The following is a 21,986-nucleotide window of genomic DNA, read 5'->3' as shown; positions in this document are numbered from 1 at the left end:
GTGCATCAGGAGTCGGCCAGCAACAGGCCGCAATTAAAGCACCTGTGGCCAGTTAAGGCCTCCAGGCTTTCTATGAAAGGCTTTCCCCAGGCAGCAGGAGAGGAGGGGAGTGGTGCCCAGAGAGAAGGAGGCTGGAGGAGAAGAGTGGAGTGGAGTGGAGTGGACCAGACCAGAGGTAAGCAGAGCAAAGCAAAGCATGGCCAGTTACCCCAGCCACACGGTATAGGGGGAGGAAAAGACCCCAGAAGGTAGTGGTGGGTGAAGAGGCCCAGGGAAAGGTTGCTGCCGTGGGGCAGGGGCAAAAAGCTCCCACCAGTCCCCTCTTTCCCTGGGGTCCCTGGGCCAGAGTCCAGGGCACTGGGCAGGACTGAGCTCCCCCCACCACTCCTCTGGAGGGTGGATCAACCAGGGCAGAGCCCAAGCAGCTAGAGGCTGGTGGAGAGGAATCTGCTCCATCCCAAATTCAGACTGGCCTGTGATGAAAATGGCTCGGTAAAGGGAGACCCTTGCCTTTGGGAAGTCCCAGGGCAACGAAAGGGGCCTCTGTGAGTCTCTGAGGCAAACAAGGAGCTGCCTGGAAGCGCAGAAGCCTTAAAAGGCGGTCGAGGGCTTTGTCACACATGGTTTATCCACAGTGGTACATAACTGTCATAGCTAAGTCATGCTGCTGCCATTGGTGAGGCCCATGTGACTGTGTGTACGCTGCTATTTATACTCATACTAGCTTGATGAGAGCTCACACAAATTTGCGTATGCAAGCTGGGAATCCCATCCTTACATGTAGCATCAATGTCATAAAAAGTATGTGTAGGGAATAGGTTTCCAGTAGACCCAATCATAAGTATTCAAACTTCATATGCAGGGCTAGAAAAAAATCTCAAGACTGAATTAAAATAATATACTCACATGACTCCAGGAGCTAAGGCTTTAACAAAAGCACCAAATATTGCATCATTCTGATAGTATCTTCAGAATTGGGACCAGTGGGATTCTATCAGGGGAACTATCAAGGCAACAAGGCCAGAAAGGTATTGGGAGTCAGAAGGCTTGGAAGGTGGCATAGGCTGTGAATCAGGTTTCTGTGCAGAAGCCAAGGGGAACACAGCTGTCCATGCAAACTGACTTTTAATAAAGCGTGCATTACAGAAAAAGTCCACTTGACTTCAGACATTGATTTTTTTCCTGGACAATGTGTGTCTAACCTGCATGAACTGTACCAAAGAATCAGAGGACAGAGCAACTACACAATGTCTGACAGGAAGTGAAGGACACTATACTCTGCTGAAACTGCACATGGGCATTTAGTAGCCAACCATTTTGAATCTGACTGTGTGCCCCGCAGTAACATCTCGATACTAATGTGACCTTGGGATTTTTAATGATCACAACTGGTCAGATCCTTGGTTTTACAAGTCATCAGACTCTCTAAGAGCACACAGCCTCTTCTAACCTGAAAAGATATTGGATTCAAAGGAAGAGTGTCACCTGCTTTATCCCCATCAACCCTTTCTTGATGGCACACATATTCTTGAGAGCTCAAAGCCAACCACTGAGCTCATGAGCCCTGTTTACCCTATGGTGATCTCAAAGTGGTTCAAATACCTGATCAGTTACATAATATTACAAATTAAAAACAAGAAGTCCTGTGGCACCTTATAGATTAACAGATATTTTGGAGCATAAACTTTTGTGGGCAAAGAAGCAGATTTTGCCCATGAAAGCTTATGCTCCAAAATATCTGTTAGTCCATAAAGTGACAGGATTTCTTGTTTTTGAAGCTACAGACTAACACGGCTACCTCTTTGATTACAAATTAATGAACTAATTAACAAAACTGACTGTAATCTTAAAGGTAAGATGACATGTATAACCTACCATATTTTGCAGAAGTGAAGGCCATTTTTAATTTAACGTGAAGTTACCAGTGCTGTTCAAAAGGCCACCAACACAACAGAACTGTTAAAAGAACGTCTTACTCAAGGATCGCTTTTGTTACTCAGATGTCTCCAATGGCACATGTTGCTTTACATGACGGAGTCCTACTTCATGCTTTACAAGGCTATTTTTTGTCTTTGATATCTATAGGCAGTACATACAGTGGAAGGGGCAGGAGAATAGAGTAATAAGGTTAAAACACTTTGCATTCAATTCTTTTCCAAAAGCCACTGGAGGCACACCTGAACTGTTCATGCCCCATGCTTCCCTTTGAAATGAAAAGATGTAGAACCAGCTAGGATTTGAACACATGTACAATAAAAACGTGCTGCACACATAAACACATATTGATGCCTACATGACAAGAAAATAATAGTTCAGATCCTGTTCCAATGATGTCAACGGCAAGATTGTCAAGAATTGTAATGGCCACAAGATCTGGTGTGATGTGTGTAGTAAGCACAAGTGTGGCCAGAAACACTCACTGAAATGAACAAATGCCAGATTTGCTTAAAGAGGAAGACAGAAACTTCCCTACAATTCTCTGGAGTAGGGAAAGTCTGGTTACAGAAATAGGCAGTCAGGTTCTTCATGCTAGTAGACTGACATGTCACTATCATTGCCCATCATGTGCAGACAGCTGTTTTAAGTGTAGACGTTCAGTGAAACCCTTCTATTTCACCTTTCCCTAGTACCAATTTCCATCAGTAGCAATATTAGATTCTTCTTAAGTTTTCTGACCACAGTTCATTTCTGAAATGTTCAGCTCTTTTGAGGATGTGTAGCATGAAACCTTTACACTGCTGTGTATATGTATGGAAGCAGCATACCAAGAAGAATATTGACATATGGATTGAATTTGGAGCCACCCCCTACATTTTCCAATATGCAGCTACAGTAATACATGGCATCAGCGCAACTGGAATAGATGGAGCAGGAATGGCTGCACCATTCAGTGTATGTTATACTTTTGTGTAATCTAAAAGACTCCTATCCAGCTTCTTGGTATAACAAAGATAAAGAGATAACATGGACTGATTGGGTTGGATTTTCTGAGGCAAAGATTGGCTATGGCTATACCAAGTGATGGGAAAAGAAGGGTCTCCGCACTTTACATGACTGAGCCCTTGATAAGTTAACAGTGAACCAGATCTGTAACTCATTACTTCTTTTTCAGGTAAGAATCTCAAAGTTGCACAAAAGGCACAATCCCTTGGCACACTGAACAGACATGTTTTCCTTACCATTCTCAACCTCTTTCAATTAAGTACCACAAACTACTGAACCATCAAGGAATTAACAGCTTTCTGAATGTCAATGCCACATGCCTTGAGGCCCCAGTGGAAAGTATCTGGATGATTCCAGTGAGAATTTTTCCTGAGGGAGAATTAATGTGCACTCTAGGGAAACCTCAGTAACTCTAAGAGAAGAGAAGCCAAGATTTACTAAGTCTGGATATTGGATATTAGGAAAAAACTGTCATACTAGGAGATTGCTGAAGCTCTGGAATGGGTTACATAGGGAGGTGGTAGAATCTTGTTCCCTAGAAGTCTTTAAGTCCTGGCTTGACAAAGTCCTGGCTGGGATGATTCAGTTGGGATTGGTCCTGCTTGGAGAGGGGGGTTGGATGCGATGACCTCTTGTGGTTTATTCCAATTCTATGCTTCTAAGTCAATGTTCTCTGACTTTTCTGATTATTTCCTCACCAGCAGCAGTTTCATGAATAAAGAAAAGTTACTCACCGTAGTAACGGTGGTTCTTCGAGATGTGTCCCCGTGGGTGCTCCACAATAGGCGTCGGGCTTGCCCGGCGCCGCAGATCGGATCTTCCAAGCAGTTTCTGCCGGCGCGCGCCGCTCCCTTGCGCGCTCCTGGCTATGTGCGCGATCCGGTCCCCACCAGTTCCTCGACCAACCGCCTCGGGTGCCCCTGCAAAACACTAACAGAGATCCGAAGCGGGGAGGATGGGCGGGTAGTGGAGCACCCACGGGGACACATCTCGAAGAACCACCGTTACTACGGTGAGTAACTTTTCTTTCTTCTTCGAGTGTCCCCGTGGGTGCTCCACAATAGGTGACTACCCAGCAGTAACCCAAGATAGGAGGTGGGTAATCGGATTATGTGCAGCTTGTCCCCGAGAGGACCGCTGCAGAGAGACGGGTATCCTCTTGGAATACCCTGTGAAGGGCGTAATGTTTGGCGAAGGTGTCGTAGGATGACCAGGTCGCCGCTCTGCAAATGTCTTTTAACGCAACGCCCTTGAAAAAGGTTGTTGATGCCGCCACCGCCCTAGTGGAATGAGCTCTGGGAGTGGTCGATAAAGGAGTCTTTTTGAGCTCGTAGCACATTTTTATGCAGGATACAATGTGCTGTGAGATTCTCTGCGAGGAGAGACCTTCTCCTTTCGATTTGGGAGCGAGGGAGACTAGGAGTCTATCCGTTTTCCGGAAGGACTTGGTCCTGTCTACATAGAAGGCTAGCGCCCTCCTCACGTCCAGGAGGTGTAGGCGCGGCTCTTCGTTGGAGTTATGAGGCTTTGGATAAAACGAGGGTAGAACAATAGGTTCGTTAATGTGAAACTCGGAAGAAACTTTGGGAACAAAGGCTGGATGCAGCCGTATGGTTACCGCCTCCTTGGAAAAAACAGTGCAGGGTGGCGTTGCCATGACTGCCGTGAGCTCGCTCACCCTACGAGCTGACATAATTGCAAGAAGAAAGGTCGTCTTTACTGTAAGGAGGCGGAGGGGAACAGTGGCCAAGGGCTCGAACGGTGGTCCCATTAGCGTGGTAAGCACCAGGTCCAAGTTCCACGAAGGTGGAATCGGTTTCCGAGGGGGGTATAGGTTTACCAACCCTTTGAGGAACCTGGTAACCATAGGGTGGGCGAACACCGTGTGCCCTTCCTCCTCATGTCTGAACGCCGAGATGGCGGCAAGGTGGACCTTCAACGAGGATAGCGAGAGTCCTCCTCTCTTGAGGTCCAGTAAATACTCTAGTATTGTAGGTATAGGCACCAAAAGGGGGGCCAGCTCTTTGGTAGAACACCAAGCCGTGAAGCGAGTCCATTTTTGCTTGTAGGTCTTCCTGGTGGAAGTTCTCCTGCTACTTTCTAGGACTTGCTGTACTTCCACTGTGCATGTGCTCTCTAGGGAGCTGAGCCATGGATTAACCACGCTTGCAGTCGCAGGCTTTGGGGGTGCGGGTGCACTATGGACCCCTGGACTTGCGTGAGCAGATCCGGTGCCACCAGAAGAGGCATCGGTGGACGGTCCGACATGCGCAGGAGTAGGGGGAATCATTGTTGTCGATCCCACGTTGGGACTATCAGGATCATCCGGGCCCTTTCCCTCCTGGCTTTCTGCAAGACTTTGTGGATCAGCACTGTGGGAGGAAACGCATAAAGCAGGGGACCCCTCCACGGGATCGCGAACGCGTCCCACAGGGACCCCCATCCCAGTCCTGCCCTGGAGCAGAATCGTGGGCACTTCTTGTTGTGCTGAGTGGCAAACAGGTCTATCTGGGGAAAACCCCATGCGTGGAAAATCGGCCGTAGCAGATCGGGACGGATCTGCCACTCGTGTGTGAGTGCAAAACGCCTGCTCAGCTGGTCTGCCTTCACATTGTGCGCACCCGGCAAGTATGAGGCTTTCAAGATTATATTGTTGGCGATGCACCAGTTCCATAAGCGGACTGCTTCCGCACATAAGGCACGGGATCGAGCTCCTCCTTGCCTGTTTATATAAAACATGGTGGAGGTATTGTCTGTACTGATCCCGACGACTTTGCCTTGTATGTGGTCTCGAAAGTGTCTGCAGGCGTTGAACACTGCTCTGAGCTCCAGTATATTTATGTGTAGTGACTGTGCCGTGGGTGACCACAGTCCTTGAGTCACCTCTTCGCCCATGTGCGCTCCCCACCCTATGAGGGAGGCATCTGTAGTGAGAAAAACCGATATTTGCGGCTGGTGGAAGGGTACCCCTGTTAGCAGGTTCCTGGGGTTTACCCACCATTGTAGGGATTTGCGCACCCCGGCTGTGGGCGACACCACCCTGTGAACGGTGTGTACTGCTGGTTTGTATACACTCGCCAGCCAGTGCTGCATGCTGCGCATGTGTAACCTGGCGTTCTGTACTACGAACATCGCCGCTGCCATGTGGCCCAGCAGCTGCATGCACGTCAAGACCGGCACCGTAGGACTGAAGGTGATGACCTGCACGAGGGAACCGATGGCCCGAAAGCGAGCCTCTGGTAGATATACTCTCGCTGTAACCGAGTTTATGCGAGCCCCTATGAACTCTATGTCCTGTGTGGGGTCTATTTTCGATTTTGCCAGATTGATAACCAGGCTGAGTGAAGAGAACGTGTTTGCTGTGACGCGTATCATGCGCAGAACCTCCCCCTTCGAGGCCCCTTTGAGCAGGCGGTCGTCCAGATACGGGAAAATAAATACCCCCTGTCTGTGCAGGTAGGCTGACACCACTGCCAAGGTCTTGGTGAAGACTCTGGGGGCTGAGGAGAGGCCAAACGGTAGGACCTCGTATTGGAAGTGTTCGTTGCCTACCATGAACCAGAGGAATCGCCGGTGAGCCGGATGGATAGTTATGTGGAAGTACGCGTCTTGTAAATCGAGGGCTGCGAACCAGTCTCCATCGTCCAGTGCTGTAAGGATGGAGGCGATTGTGGTCATCCGAAAACGTTGCTTGCGCAGGTACCTGTTGAGGCCGCGAAGGTCTAAGATGGGCCTCCAGCCTCCTGTCTTTTTTTCCGTGAGGAAGTACCTGGAGTAGAACCCTTTCCCTTGCAGTTGCTCCGGCACCCTTTCTACCGCCCCTATGAGCATGAGATGGTCCACCTCCTGCCTGAGCCTCGCTACATGGGAGGCCTCCTGGAGGTGGGGCTTGGGTGGAGGTCGTGACGGTGGGAGCGACTGGAAGGGGATGGCGTACCCCGTGGCTATGATCTCCAGCACCCATTTGTCTGTGGTGATCCTTTGCCACTGGTCGTAGAATGGTCGGAGGCGATGGTGGAATAGTCGCTTCGGATGACCTTGTGCGATGGTAGTGATGGCGCAGCCCTGGATCTGTATGTCAAACTTGTGGCCTTTGGCCCCACCCCGAGGATGCACGGCTCTGTTGTGAACGTCGCCTGGGAGTTCTGTACTGCTGGTGCTGTTGAAGTCGCCCTTGCTCGTAACCCCTGTGGTACTGGGGGCGCTGTTGCTGGTACTGGTACCGTCTTTGTTGAGGTTAGTACCTTTTCTTTGTGTATGGAGGGGCGTTGCTGTGGAACGTGCTGCTGTGTCCGCAACGTCCAGGGCGATCTGAACTCCCGTCCTCGAGGCCGCGTAGCCTTCTTGCACTATGGCCTTGAGCACCGGCTTTTTGTCCTCTGGAAGCGAGTCCATGAGGGAGGTTAACCTGGAATAGTTGTCGAAATTATGGTTCGCTAAGTGCGCTGCGTAATTTGCCATTCACAACGTTAAAGTGGAGGAGGAGTAGACCTTTCTGCCGAACAGCTCTAGCTTCTTGGCATCTTTGTCTGTCCCCCTGTCCTGAATTGAGATGTCTTTGATCTTTGTTGCGACGACTCCACCACCAAGGAATTTGGCTGTGGGTGGCTGAACAGGAACTCCATGCCCTTCGCCGGCACGAAGTATTTCTTATCCGCTCTCTTTTGGACAGGCGGAATAGTCGCAGGGGTCTGCCATATCGTAGTGGCGGACTCTAAGATCGCTTCATCAAGCGGTATTGCTACTCTGGAGGAGGCCGGAGGTCTCAAATTTTTGAGGAGTTTATGGTGTTTCTCTTGCACCTCTGCTGTGTGGATGCCTTGCGTGAAGGCCACCCTCTTAAACAGCTTTTGAAACTGTTTGAGATCGTCCGGAGGATGGACGTCCCCCGGGGCCATAGCCTCGTCCGGGGAGGAGAGCGAAGAACCGCTGGGGTACGTCTCTCTGGACCCTTCCGGTTCCTGCTGGTGATGGTACACCCTCTCGCTAGAGGTTTGTGAGGGAAAATCTTGGGGTTCCATAACCAGTCCCCCCTGAGATGCTTGAGTCTCTGTCCCCGGTCGCAATTGCCCTCGGGGGTACGAGATCGTCTTTGGGGATCTTTCCCTAGAAGATTGCCGATGGTGTCTATGACCCACGTGATAGGGGCGACCATGGCAGTATAGGCACTGTTCTTGGGAAGGTGACCTAGACCACTCCCTTGGTGCATACCCTCTGCGTCTGGGGGAGGGAGATCGTCGAGACACTGAAGAGAGCAATTTTGCATAATAGTCCAGCGGTTCAAACCCCAGGAAGGGTGAAGGTGGTCCCAGCCAGGGTGAGGCTGGTTGCAAAAATGGAGAAGGGGGCTCCGGGTAGGCTAGGGGGGACCCCTGCCTTCTGGTTGGAGTCTGCAACGTAAGCGGAGGGCTGTGAGAAAGCAACTCCACAGCCCTGTCCGGAGAGGGGCTGCAATACCTCCTCTTGTGTGCAGCCTTCCCCCTCCCTGGAGGAGGTAACTCCGCCCCCTGACGCACAGGGGATCCCGGCCCCGTCCGCACCGTGCTCGGCACGCTCGAAGGCGGTGCCGCACGTGCGGTGTCCGGCGGTGCCTGCAGGCTGCATGCCTGCGCGCTCTGCACCGCCGGTTCCCCGGGGGTCGGTGCCGCTGGCACCGGCGCTTGTTTAGCCGCCGCCCTGCCTGCGGTGCGGGGCGGCTGGCTGATTATCGGAGGCTGAGCCGCTTCCACGTGGCTCTCCGTGCCGCCGCCGATCAGCTGTTGCTGCGGCTGGGGGCTGCTCGCTCCTCCCGTCCCGCTCGCTGTTGCTACCGGCAGGGATCGGGCTGGGGAGGCTTTCCTCCATTTCTGCGCTGATGGGGTGAGGGAGGCAGCTTTCCTTTTATGGGCCCCGGAGGGTCCCTCCTGCTGCGGCCGCTCCGGCACCTCTGGCTGGAGGGCCTTATCAAAAAGCAGCATTTTAAGCCGCATCTCCCTGTCTCTCCTTGCTCTGGCTGTTAATTTAGCACAGAAGGAGCATTCCTGTGCAACATGGGACTCCCCAAGGCACCTTATGCATAGACTGTGCCCATCGGGCGCTGGCATCGCCTCTCGGCAGGACTCACATTTTTTTAAATCCTGAAGAGGACATTGTTGGTGAGTCTTTCAGTTGTTAAACGGGTACTTAGCACCTTCTCTGTGCTGTTTTCCCCCTTCCGATGGCCTGCCGCAGCAGGAGGGCTGATGGCCCTATGCTCCTGGCCTCCGGCGCTTGTTACTGGGACTGGATTGAAGCTGTCCCGCTTGTAGTTTGTTTGTTGCTTTTGTTTTTTTTTTTTTTTTTTTTTTGCAAAAATAACAACCGGCTAACTTGCAGTAGCCTAAGTACTTGAAAAACTTTAAAGAAAAACAGTTAAAGCCATTGAATACGCTACTTGGCCTTAGCCTAGTTCGGATTCCGTCTGCAGCCGACGGCGGTTAAGAGGAACTGGCGGGGACCGGATCGCGCACATGGCCAGGAGCGCGCAAGGGAGTGGCGCGCGCCGGCGCGGTCCGGCAGAAACTGCTTGGAAGATCCGATCTGCGGCACCGGGCAAGCCCGACACCTATTGTGGAGCACCCACGGGGACACTCGAAGAAGAACGGAAGCTACAGACATCAAACAGATCAGTGCAAAAGCACAAGGCACTGTGGCTAACCTCACGTGTCAATGGCCTCCCATTCACCTTTCTTTTGTGTGACAGTGAAATCCACAGCAAAGGCAGAGGACTGCTTTACACAAATCGGTGAATCTCTTTTCACCAATGCAAAGTAGTTTCTAAAAGATTGGTAACAGCTGTAAGGATGCAGTTATTTTCACGTTTCACTCTTTCTACTTATACAATGATTCCATATGAATATTGAGAAAGTGGACTGAAAAAAACAAGCTTAGCTTTCTGTTCAGTACTCTGATCCTTTCAAAAGTAACTGCATATACTGAGAATTCAATTTGTTACTATAAACCAAAATATTTGTTTAAAACTTCATTTTTGGGAAATATAAAATATGTTGTCTTTGACAACTAACAGAAAAGTTTTACAAATTAAGACTTTTCAGTCCATCACTTGATTTTTTAATGAGGAAATGCTGCAAGAATTAGGCACATGCTTCTTAAACAATCATTACCACAGTAACTTCAGCTAAAGATTATCCCAGGAAAGGGGTTTGACCCAAAGTACCCTGTTTTTATGAATATGTTAACATCCTTTGCTTTTAATTTGACAACTGTGCCATCTGTTCCCAAACTGTTTTTGCATAGGATGGGAAAATATAATCATTTCACTGGGAACAAATGAAAAGTGAAAAGAAAATGGCTTTCAGTGAAAGTTTTAAGAGCCAGTGGTGCATGAAACTCAAGTATTTAACGTGCTGCTTTATGTAATTCAACTATTAGTTGCAATATATGAACAGTTCTCTTTAGCATCAATCCACTTTACATTTAGGAAGGATAACTCTGCCCTCTAGCAGAGTGTAACTGCTTCTGGAATGGAATATTATGCAACAGAAAGTGAAGGGAAATACTCCAGGCAACTGAACAGATACAATTTGCCAGGCCAGAGAGCCCTGGGCCCAGAGAGCCTCAGCTGCACAGAGCTGGGCTGGGTGGCAGGATGCTCCAGCTGGTGGCAGGAAGCCTTGCTAATAGTCCTGCTGAGGGATGCTCGGTCAGCCCCATGGCGGTGGTGAGCCCTTGGGGGGCCCAGCTGGCATCAAGGAGAGCAGCTGGAGATGCCTGGCAATAGCCCCATGTAGTGGGGAGCCTGGCCAGGGCAGGGATCCCTGGTGCAGCTCTCCACTAGGGGCCAGGGGTTCCCAAAATTTTGAGAAGTAAAGGGACTTTGAAATAGCACAGGCACTTTCAAGTGCCTGCGGCTACACGCATGCCGGCACTTCGAAGTTTGACGCTTCAAAGTTGCAGCGGGGCGGGGGGGTGGTGGTGGTGGAAAACGAGCCTAATGAAGTGCTGCGTATTCACCATGGCGCTTCATTAGCAATCTCCAATGGCCCTGATTACCATGTCGCCTTCGAAGCTGGGGGCAAGTGTAGACATAGCCAGGGAATGTATCTGTATCAGTATCTATCAACTCATGCTGTACTAATGTACTATAGTATATCATGTAGTATAGCTGTAAGCTGAGTCTACATATAGTGCAAGAGGTGGTAGATAGTGATACACTTCCTTTCAGGGCTGTTCTCTTTTTCAAAAGTTCAAATATGGTAGCCCTAAACATTCAGCCCCTATGCACTTTAATAAAAAGAATCATATTATTCCTCCACCTCTTTGAGTGCGCCCCCTGCATATCCAGCCTACAGTCGCTCTGGTTAAGATGTTTGAGGAAACAGTGGCAGTTGTGGCTTTTGTCACAGATTTTAAATTTCTGAACCTTGGAATGAGCTATTGATAATGTAATAGGCACAGCCACATGAATAAGGAGAAAAGTAAATGGTTTGCCTAACACTACCTGCTAGCTCCCAGCTGCATACTGCAGCAGAGCCTATAAAGAAAAGACTCCCAGTCATGTAGTCCAACTCCTTCCTCCTCTTACAATGATTCCCCCTTCACCGTTGGCTTGGGCATAAAAGGCCAGATCCTGCTCTTCTTGAAATCAATTGGAGTTTTACAATTAATTTCAAGAGAACCAGGAACAGCCTAAAGGAGACAATTTATCATCGGTGTTAACATGTAAATATTTTATAACAGATAATGTAATAATACAAATGCATCTGTATGGGTGCTTCAGCAATGCATTGGAAATGCCCACAGTATTAAGAATTCAGAGTTCACATAAGTTTCTGGAAATGAACTACCATTTAAGCAGCCAAAAAGTGAAATGGAATCAATGTTATTCTTAGAAAGCCCAAAAGCCAAGACAGAAACGTGTTGCTGCTAATCACTGCATCCTAATAGGCATAGTTGGAAATGTAATGTGAAGAGAAAGCTAAATGTAGAAATAAACTGAATTTAATACTTCAGCACGAGCCTATTTTAATATTACCAGACTAAGAACATGCAGAAGGAAAGAACCAAACACTACTTGGCTCTCTGAACAAAAGCAAAAGAAGCACAAGATTTATTGTTCAACTTATAAATATTTGGGAAACTGCAGTGCTGCTATTCTATGGTATTGTGGTATCAAAGCCAAAACCAGCTGTCCCAAGCCCTGACACTCAAGAGAACAAGAGCTGGAACAAAACCCCAAACAAACAAATGGGCAACTGCTGGGAAAATGGGCCCTTGTTCATCTAACCAAGGATCAGTAGAGTTCTTTAAAACATCATTCTGCTTGTATTTTCTTATCTACTTCTTACCTCAGACTGCATGGCACCAAGTTATTTGTATAAAACCTGATAAAATATTTATCCCTCAATTCTGAAAGAAATGAAAGGCTAAAAATAATGTCCCAGATTCTTTAGTCTTGGAGACCAAAGCCCTCTTGTCCACCAAAGAAACAGAAAGAAATTGCACAAAGTTCTCCGCACTCCCCTTCCAATCCTAATGTCACCACTGAAGTCTGGAAGTTTGATCTCCAAGTCAGTCAGTACCCTGATCCACTCTGCTGACACTGCCAATTATGACAGTGCTTTTGTGGAAAGAAAGAGGAGTCCTGTGGCACCTTAAAGACTAACAATTTTATTTGGGCACAGACTTTTGTGGTTAAAACCCATGTCTTCAGATCCATGAAACCTTATGTCCAAATAAATCTGTTAGGCTATGGTTACACTGCAGCACTCTGCCGACAGAAGTCACTATCAGAAGAGACTTCCCAACAAACTTCTGTCAACGGAGCATGGCCACACACTAAAAGTGGATTGAAAAAGCACTCTGCTCTGTTGACAGAGCAGACGGACTGCCTGGCTGCTTCCTCTACATAACAGGCACTGGGAAACATAGCAGACAGGGCTGCATGTTGTTCTAGATGTCCTGTCAAGAGAAGGCCCCCCCAGAACCTCCACACAGCTTTTTTGTGGTCAGAATCTGTTGACAGCAGCATTACGCCTCATGGCTCAGAGGCAGAACACTGCCAGCGAAAGTGCTGAGTTTTGACAACAAACTCTCGACAAAACGCTTTTTGTGTGTGGACTTTGCACCAGTTTTGTCGACAAAACCAGGGTTTGGCAACAGAACTAGTGTAACCATATCCTTAGTCTTTAAGGTGCCATAGGCCTCCCTGCTGTTTTGCAGATACAGAGTGAGAGGGTGGTCCCTCTGAGACTTGCCACAGTGTTTCTGTGGCAGTGGCAGCTGTCACTGGAGAGCTAAACTGAGATTACTAAGTCATTTTACCACCTATTAGCATGTAATGATTTTCAATCACTATACCCCGGCAACGGATTTGAATTTAAGCAGTGATTTAAGCAGAAAGAAGGTACCACATAGTACAGCAACCCTATTGCCCTGAAACATTTAACTGTCACCCATAACTTTCATTGTATATCTTGGGTCACGCTAGAACTGAGAACTGGCTAGATGCTAACCAAAATTAGCCACCAACAGATAAAGCCCAAACTTAGGTTCTCCCTCCATTTTTCCCTTAGTCTCTCTAACAGAGATGAATTTATCATAAATAAAAAAAAACCTGATAGGTATAAAATCTTTAATGTCCCCAAATCACTTTTTATACAGCTGCATTGCCTGTAACATCAGCATCACCCTCAGAAAAGAGCTCTTTATTTAAAGAACCCTGAAGAGACAGCAGCGAGGTGAGGGATAAATAATGCAACAGTGTTTTAACAATACAAGACTAAATGGTACATGAATGTCTGGGGTTTCAAGGCCAGTACCCGATATTAGATCTTGGCAATAAAACTTCATGCAAAAGCATGCAGTATAGCTCCTTCCATTCCCCTCTGTTAAAAGCTGATTGCCATGCACCGGGATGACCGAATGGAAATAAAGTATGAGACTGAAAGGATACCTCAAGGCCTAAAAATGGACCTACCTTGACATTGTGCCCAAACTGAAGGCCTTACCTTAAAGAGGGACATTCACACTGAAGCAAACTTGAAAAGAGAGAACATTTACACAAAAAGAAATTTACTTGGCCAGTAATTTCCTTTGTTCCCTTTTCCATTATTTAAGCATTTTGCATTTTAATAAGGGTTTTCTTCCCTAAAGCCCTACAGCGAAGTCATAATCCTACATTTATGTTGTCACAGGCCACACTGCCATGGAAATTCTAGTGGTGCTAGAAATGCAGCATTGTGACTTCATAGGAGAAGGACAAAAAGCCCTCAATAAAAGGCACAAAGAGCTTTGCTCAATAGCAATTAATGTACAAAAATAAATCTGAACCATGGGAAGATTAAAATGATTTATGTTTCAGTACTATACTTGCAAGTTTTCTTGAGCAAGAAAGTCCCTCTTTAAGGATTCCAGCCACAGCAGCAATTTAAAAAAAAAGCACACACCCATCCTGCATTTTCAGCAGCTCTCCATTGAGACACCTGCAAAATATGCATGCTTTGTATGTGCAAATAAGGTAGCTGCCCACTCAAATGAGCCTACTTGCACTCACTATTATCTAATTTCCACATACGTTTAGGCAGACAAGAAAGTGTTTGGGCAGTCACAGGTGTAGTAATGAAGGCCTGCTGAAGATTTTAGCACTTGGGAAAATACATCACTCATGCACCTCTTCTCCAGTCACAGCAAGTGCACTGGGTAGTTCTAAAATTTAGTACTTGTGAGGTAATTTTATTTTAAATCTTTGCTGCAGCACAAAATTAAAATAAAACACATTGCTGGCATCCTTAAGACAAGACTTACAAAGAGGAATAAACTTAGGAAAAAGGATTTGAAAGAATTAAATCTATTCACTGTGACTTATAAAACAATAACTAAAGGGGATGTGGCTTTGACAACTGCTTGTGATTACTGCAAGGGCACAGATACTCAGAAGAGATCACAACTCCTTAGGGTGACTGAACAAATGAGCACAGGAAAATTAGGCTACCACGAGAAATTTCTTAACACTGAGGTCTGTTATACTGTAGAAGTCTCCCCAAGGAAGTGATGCAAATTTTGTCACTAAGAAAATACAAAACTGGATTCAGTTCGAGCATACATAATTTCAGGGCTTTTTTTATGCCCGTGGTTGCCTGTACTGAGTACTGGCACCTTGGCAGCCCCAGCCATGGAATTGGCTGAGGGTGAGGAGCTGGCTGAGTACTGGCACCTCCTTTTTTTTTTTTTTTTTTTTTTACAAAAAAGGCACTGCATAATTTAATAACAATGTTTCTCATCAATAAGACCCCTTAATCGGAAGATATCAAAGTGCATTACAAAGGTTGGCAAGCACTGCTAGCCCCATTTTACAGATATGAAAACTGAGGCTTGGAAACTCTAGGGCTGCATCTACACTTGCACTCCCTTCTGGAAGGGGCATGGTAAATAATGGAGTGGAAGATACAAATGAGGCACAGATTAAAATATCTCATGCCTTATTTGCATATTCACATGAGATCTCGCTTCTGGAAGATCCCCTTCTGGAATCAAAAGCTGCTGTGTAGATGGTGCTCCTTTGGAAGGAAAGGGGGGTCCTTCCGAAGAAAATCCCCCTTCTGGAAGACCCTTCTGCAAACATTTGAGGAAGAAAGGCCGTACAGAAGGGAGATTTTCTTTGGAAGGACCCTTGTTTCCTTCCGAAGGAGCCCCGTGTACACGGCAGCTTTTGCTTCTGGAAGGGGATCTTCCAGAAGCGAGATCTTACAGGAATATGCAAATGAGGCATGAGATATTTTAATCCATGCCTCATTTGCATCTTCCACTCCGCTCATTAGTATGACCCTTCCTGAAGTGGGGAAGGGGGGAGGCATGTAGACACATCCTAGGTAATTCAGTTACACTCTTGCTAGTAGAAAAGCCATAAAAGAACCGAGATCTCCTCTCTGTCCTCTTGTTCCACAGTGTGGCCTCCCAGAGCCTACAAAATTACAGTCTGAACTTACAGGCAATGAGAAAAATATTCTCAATAATATAACAGTGTTAGTAAGGGGTAAAACTTCAGAATACAGGAAATTCAGATCAGATAAAGCAGACCCTCATTTAGCAACACTTGGTTTGATTCCCGATTGCAGTTTACTAACCCACTATAGCAGAGCAAGAAATACCAACTGATCCATTTCATCTCTAATGTTTGTGATTCTAACATTGCTGATCACTTTTGAAGCTCAACAGAATTGATGACAACAAAAAGGATTACTGGGGATTTGAGTCAGCGTCACTGACTGGACCATCAGCAGCAGCACAGCAGGGGCCTGGGGCAAAGGCAGGTTCCCACCTGCCCTGGCCTTGCATGGCTGCCAAAACAGGCTGCCAGGTTTCTGTAGCCCCTACCACCGGGCTGCCCATGAAGGCTCTGCACGCTGCCCTAGCACTTATGTATGGGTGTGAGGGAAGCATGTGAAGCTTCCTGGGCCACCTGACATGTGCCTATGTATTATAGAGACCTGGTGGTTAGTCCTGGGTCTGGTCACCAGGACCTGCACCCCGCCAATGTTCTCCTGCAGCCAAACCCCTGTCCCAGCCTGGATTCACCTCCCACATCCAAACATCTTCCTGCAGCTTGCACCCTCCTGCTCCAGACCTTAGCTCTCTCCTACACTCCAAACCCCTCATTCCTGGCCCCATCCCAGAGCCCACACCCCCTGCTGGAGCTCTCTTCCCTCACATCTCAATACTATCCCAGACCCTGCACCCCTCACCTCTGGCTCCACCTAGAGGTTACACTACTAGCCAGAGCACATACCCCCCACACATCCCAATCCCTGCTCAGTTCAGAGCCCTCTACCACACCTCAACGCCCTCATCCTGGGCCCTGTCCCAGAGTCTGCACCATCAGTCAGAGTACTCACACCCCACCTGCACCGTAACCCCATATGGCAGTCCAGTGAAAGGAAGTGAGGATGGCGGAGAATGAGTGACGGAGGGAGGGGGTGATGGAGCGAGCAAGGGTTGGGTCTCGAAGAAAGGGCCGGCAGGGTGAGGCCTTGAGGAAGGGGTATTAATTTTAAGTGATCAGAAAGTTGGCTACCCTAGATAGCAACCCTTTGCATTGGGAAAGTCAGAAACCATAACGATGTGCAGGTTGAAAACAACCTGGTGCTCCATGAATGTTAGGTGTTCCGAGCAAATCCCCACAGGGAAAATATTTGGTAGATTCATTTTTAAACAGTCATACTACTGCATAGGTACAGGTTAAATCAGTACACTACCGTACTTTGATTTCAATGACAAATAGATACCGCATACGGTATACATCTGCTTTAGTGTCCAGCTCACTGTTCCTCAACCGTTTCAGGGTGGCAAACTCTTATTCAACTTTAAAAATTTTCCCATCTCCATAAATGCATTATAAAAGAAGGGATTAAAAAAAAGCTGGAGGGGGTAACCATGGTAAGCGTATCCACTGTACTTGTGAGTGTGGTTAGAGGGGATGACAGAGAACACACGATCTGAAAAGGAAAGACTTTCTTTCTGCTTCAGAGTGCAACAAAACTTTCCACAATCTGTGACCCATCCTAATTGCCTTTTGTAATCCATCTCCCAGAGACCACGTCCTCATGATTGAGAAATGCCAAACTAACCAAGTCATTTTACTGCATCCATGTTTATTATACAGGAAAAAGAAGGAAAAATGAAGGGCTGTTTTTCAGTGATGCTGTACAATTGAGTCTCCAACCGTCTTCTGGGTGAGCTATGACTTTAGAGCTAGAACTTTTCCCCAGCTTCAGTGGGCAAGTAGAACTAGGACTAGGGGACTAACTGACTTGCTGGGCCCCTGGGCATGGGCATGGTCGGGGCTGGCTTTGTGCTCCCAAAATGTGCAGTGCCTCAGGCAGAAGAAGTGGGGCTAGGGCAACCAGCCCTCAACGCTGCCCAGAGCCTGCTGCACTGATCCCCCCCATAACTCCCAGAGCCATCTGGAGCGCACTGTGTGGTGTTTCAGCAGCAGTTCAAAGAGTTCAGTAGATTGGTGGCCACTGCTGCTCCTGTGGGTCAGTGTTGCGATCACACTAGAAACCAATGGGATGTGGGCCAATGAATGCTTTGCACCAACGTTCTCGTTCATAGTGTGGCACCCCTCCTTTGGGAATGACCTAATCAAAGAAGCCCAGGGACAAAGGCTATGCTAGCATGCAGTGGGAGAGGAATGGAGAACAGAGACCCAGTGTAGATATTTTCATATCTTAATAAACTGTCTGAAGAAAGATGCAATAGGAACATTTACCATATTTGCAGACAAGACCAAACAGTACAATAAAGAGACAACAAAAATAAAAGAAGCATGAGGATTTCCAAAGCTTTGGTACCCAGTGGAAAATAATTTTTATTAGGTATAAAAATACCATGTCTGCAAGTGGCTACTTTTAACCAATGGCCTGTTTTTAAATTAGACTTTAAGCCAATCTTTTCAAATACCTTATCACAAAATTTTCCTTACATATTATCAGGCTAAAAGCAGAAATTTTTGTAAAATATAAATACACCTAATTTGTTTGGTGATTTTCATTTAGTTGAAGACAAGAATAATAAAAACTATTTTGCATGGGTTCAGTTGCTTTACTAAGAGAGGTGAATGTTTATTTAAATTTGTAAATTAAAAATAAGATACTTTATTATTACTTTGTAACGTAGAGGTATATGAACATAACTAGACAATTAACCATTTTTCTTGCCTTTATAGGTTTTAGTTCTAAATATTGGTTTTATATAATCAGGAACATTTTCTTAAGTATCACAAAGATTTACCAAATGTGGGACTATTCCATAGTTCCTTTGGAAAAATGTATATAACTTGAAGCACATTTTCCAGAATGAGACACCTTAGAACCCGAGGAAAAGTTTTAAAATAGGATTCTGAGCTTTCTTCAGTTTGCAAAAAGACTGAATACAAAAATGCGATCGTGCATTCTAATCTGACACTTACTTCAGAGGAATCAACAGCAGGGCAATGTCTTCATCAAGGCACTTACTCTCTTATTTCAACTTCTGATTTCTGCTCCAGGTGCACAGTTTCTTAATATCGCAAATGAAATCAACGAATAAAAATTTTTAAGCAAGTTATCTCCAGATGTTACTCAAAGTGCTACTTACAATCCGAGGTTTGAAAGGTGGCTTGATTTTCCTTTGTTCGAGAAGAACCCAGTCAATCTCCTTAAAGAACGGATGCTGTTTAATTGCGTCCTCCCCATTCTGTGATGCCACACAGCCTAGTCGCTTATTTGGGTTTTTTGTCATGAACTGGGGAAAGGAGAAGTTACAAAATATTAGTGACATATAGTTGATAAATATTGGCACTCAATCCACACATGCTCAAGACAGCTCCTTGTAAGGATACTCTCCTAGGAAGGCCTGCACTCCCTGCATGAGTGAGGGGATTCCCCAGAGGTCAGAGTTCCAGGAAAACTCATTTGAGACTCCGATCTGTAAATCTCATGGGGAAAAGGCTTAGACAAAAATTTCAGGAACCTCCTAATTCCAGCAGGCTGGGAACTCACTTCCTTTCAGTATTTCTACTTCCACTTCCAATGTTAGAGGAAATAGGTAAATGCAGCAATGAACTATTAAACCTGCCAGAATCAACTTAAAGATAGACATTCATGAAGGTTATTATTTTAGCTACTCCGGTTTGCTCTGCCATTAATTATCATTTTAGATTTTTAACTGTTAATTCAATTGCTTTTCTTGAATTCACAGGCTCGCCATACAGATGCTTTAGCACATATACTGGTGGCAGAAGACACAGGGACCTCCTCCTGAGTTCCCAGCACTCCCACGAAGAAAGTAGGCTTAATTTATTTGCTTGAAGGGGGAGTGCTAGGAGGAGATGAAGTCACACTTAAAGCAGCTGCCAGAGGGAGTGTGTCCTCACCCCAGAGTGGGGAGGGCATGACTGGGCACTGCCCTTACACAAGAGCCAGTGGCTCAGATGTGGCTGAAGAGAATATAACCTATGCTCATTGTCTACATGTGTAGCAAAGGCTGCTGACAGTGTGTTCTATTCTAGAGAAATTATACCTGCTCCTAGCCTCTGCTATTTTGGCAGAGGCAGTGGCTGGAGCTCTGGGCTCCTTTGAGGTGACATGGCAGAACTGCCTCAGCTGTGTGTGGCTGCAAGGGAGCGTGGAACCCAGCACCGAGGTCCAGTGGACACTGACAGCTATCTGCTCTTAGCCATGTCCCTTCCACTCCTGGCCCCACCCCTTCCAGGGCCTGGAAATGGGCCCCTCACCACCTTGCCCCATGGCCGGCAGCAGCTTTTGGGGCCATCATCTTATGATGAAACCTCCAGGAAGCCATTCAACTAAAACTGGCAATATTACCTCACAATGAGCTGTCATGGAAGACAGCTTAGCTGCTTCAGAACAGTGAACACAAAAATAGAAGTGACTACTTTATTCTGTACGGGTTCTCATCTTGGCTCTATCAACACAGTATCTAAACACCTTCCAGCAGAGCATTAAACAATGCAATTAATATCTGCCACGTGCCGTTCCCTCACTCATTCTCTCGCCAAGGGGAGAAGTGTGTGCGCAGGGTTTTATTGTGGAAGGATTTTGTTTTATTTTGTTTTCTGATTCATACCTGTAAAATGGATTATTTCAGCTGCTACAGAAGCAGTTACTGCAGCCCTAAAAATGGTCTCTCCCAATGAACAACTGACTCATAGCTGGATCAGCAACTGATAGCAGCCTAACTCACTATCTTCTTAAACATATGATGCACTTCTCCATGCAGTACATTGTGGTCCCAAACAATACATCAGTCACCCCATGGAGAGCACTTTAAGCTTGGTCTTGAGTTCAAGTGATATATTTTCACTGCTCTTCCAGGTTTCCCAATAGAAGGCAAGCCTCATGTAAATAAATGCCAGTGTTTTCTGCTAAGGGAAATAAAATTCTCTTTTAAAAATTAGTTTTATCAAAGATGGGGATGCCCTGAGAAAACCCTGAAATTCCTAAGTACCTCTGCTTTACTTCCCACCCAGGAACAGCTAAGTGACTGGGAGAGAGAGCAGACCCATAACTAGCAGCAGTGCACCTTGGAGAAGAAAACCATGGAAGCCACATGGCATGTTTTTCGTCCTATGTAATCCACATAACAGGAATAGAAGCTGGTTTTGTCTATATTTAGACCTATCCTTCAGGCAACCAAGACATCGGCATAAGTATTTCTTTTAAAGCCCAGGGCATTAAGGTGCGAATAATTACTGTGGTTTACTATTCTACACTACAAACTAATGGGACTCATATATGGCCACAAAGGTGAAGGGACCCAATGAAATTATACCAATGAAAGTATTGTTAAAGTAGTTTTGCTTTTGCCATTGTCTGGATCTCTTATAAGGCCGAAATGGACACTGTCCTACTACTCCTTTTGCCCTCTTTCCATGTGATAAATATCAGTTCATTTCCCCTCTATTTTCTGTGGAGCAGAAGACAGTGTGGATCATTAACCTCCCAGTTTGTCAAAGAATTGCTGATGTCATAATTGCCAACACAATTCCAGACTAAGAGACCCTTCTTACCATAGGCCACATGGTGGGATGGTCTGATGCAATAGAAGAATGACACAAAAAGCCACAAGATCATGCGTTAGCCAGAGCTGTCGCTTTTTATTTTCTTTTCTCAAGGTTGGATCTTGGTCCCAGTGAAGTTGATGCCAAAACTCACAATGATTTCAGTGGGAACGAGACTTGACTGTTTCTGACATAGCTGTATGTTAATACCATAGGCCTAACTCTCAGTTACCTTGAAACACCTTTACCGTACTCAGGCAGCCTAAAAGGGTCTTAGTGCAAATGAGAATCTTAAGCTGTAAATTATGAGACTTGGGCTCCTATATATCTAACAGCCAAACTATCCCAGGTATTTAGGCCTCTGAAAAAGCAGACAGCTAATGGTATTTTTCAAAAGCACCACAGCAGATTCGGTGCCTAGGTCCCACTGAAATCAACTATTTTTAGGTGCTTTTACAGATCCAGCTAAGCATTCATCTGCATCTATAGGTCAGGAGTGAGCAAA

The 21,986-nt window shown here is 46.4% G+C and overlaps 1 protein-coding gene and 1 long non-coding RNA gene across 2 annotated transcripts in view; one reads left to right on the top strand and one right to left on the bottom strand.

Annotated features, from left to right (window-relative positions):
• PRKCE (protein kinase C epsilon) overlaps nucleotides 1-21,986 on the bottom strand; it is a 431,830-nt gene that overhangs the window by 9,953 nt on the left and 399,891 nt on the right. Inside the window, exon 14 of the mRNA XM_074989640.1 lies at nucleotides 19,057-19,203. Coding sequence (XP_074845741.1) covers nucleotides 19,057-19,203 — 147 coding nt within the window. The remainder of the gene's footprint in view (nucleotides 1-19,056; nucleotides 19,204-21,986) is intronic.
• Nucleotides 145-19,786, top strand: LOC142010958 (uncharacterized). Its single transcript, XR_012644924.1, has 3 exons — nucleotides 145-175; nucleotides 17,582-17,651; nucleotides 19,660-19,786. It is a non-coding gene; the product is annotated as an uncharacterized LOC142010958 (long non-coding RNA).

This window comes from Carettochelys insculpta, chromosome 3 (assembly GCF_033958435.1).
Source record: "Carettochelys insculpta isolate YL-2023 chromosome 3, ASM3395843v1, whole genome shotgun sequence".
Lineage (NCBI taxonomy): Eukaryota > Metazoa > Chordata > Testudines > Carettochelyidae > Carettochelys > Carettochelys insculpta.
This window is presented reverse-complemented; position numbering and strand designations above follow the sequence as displayed.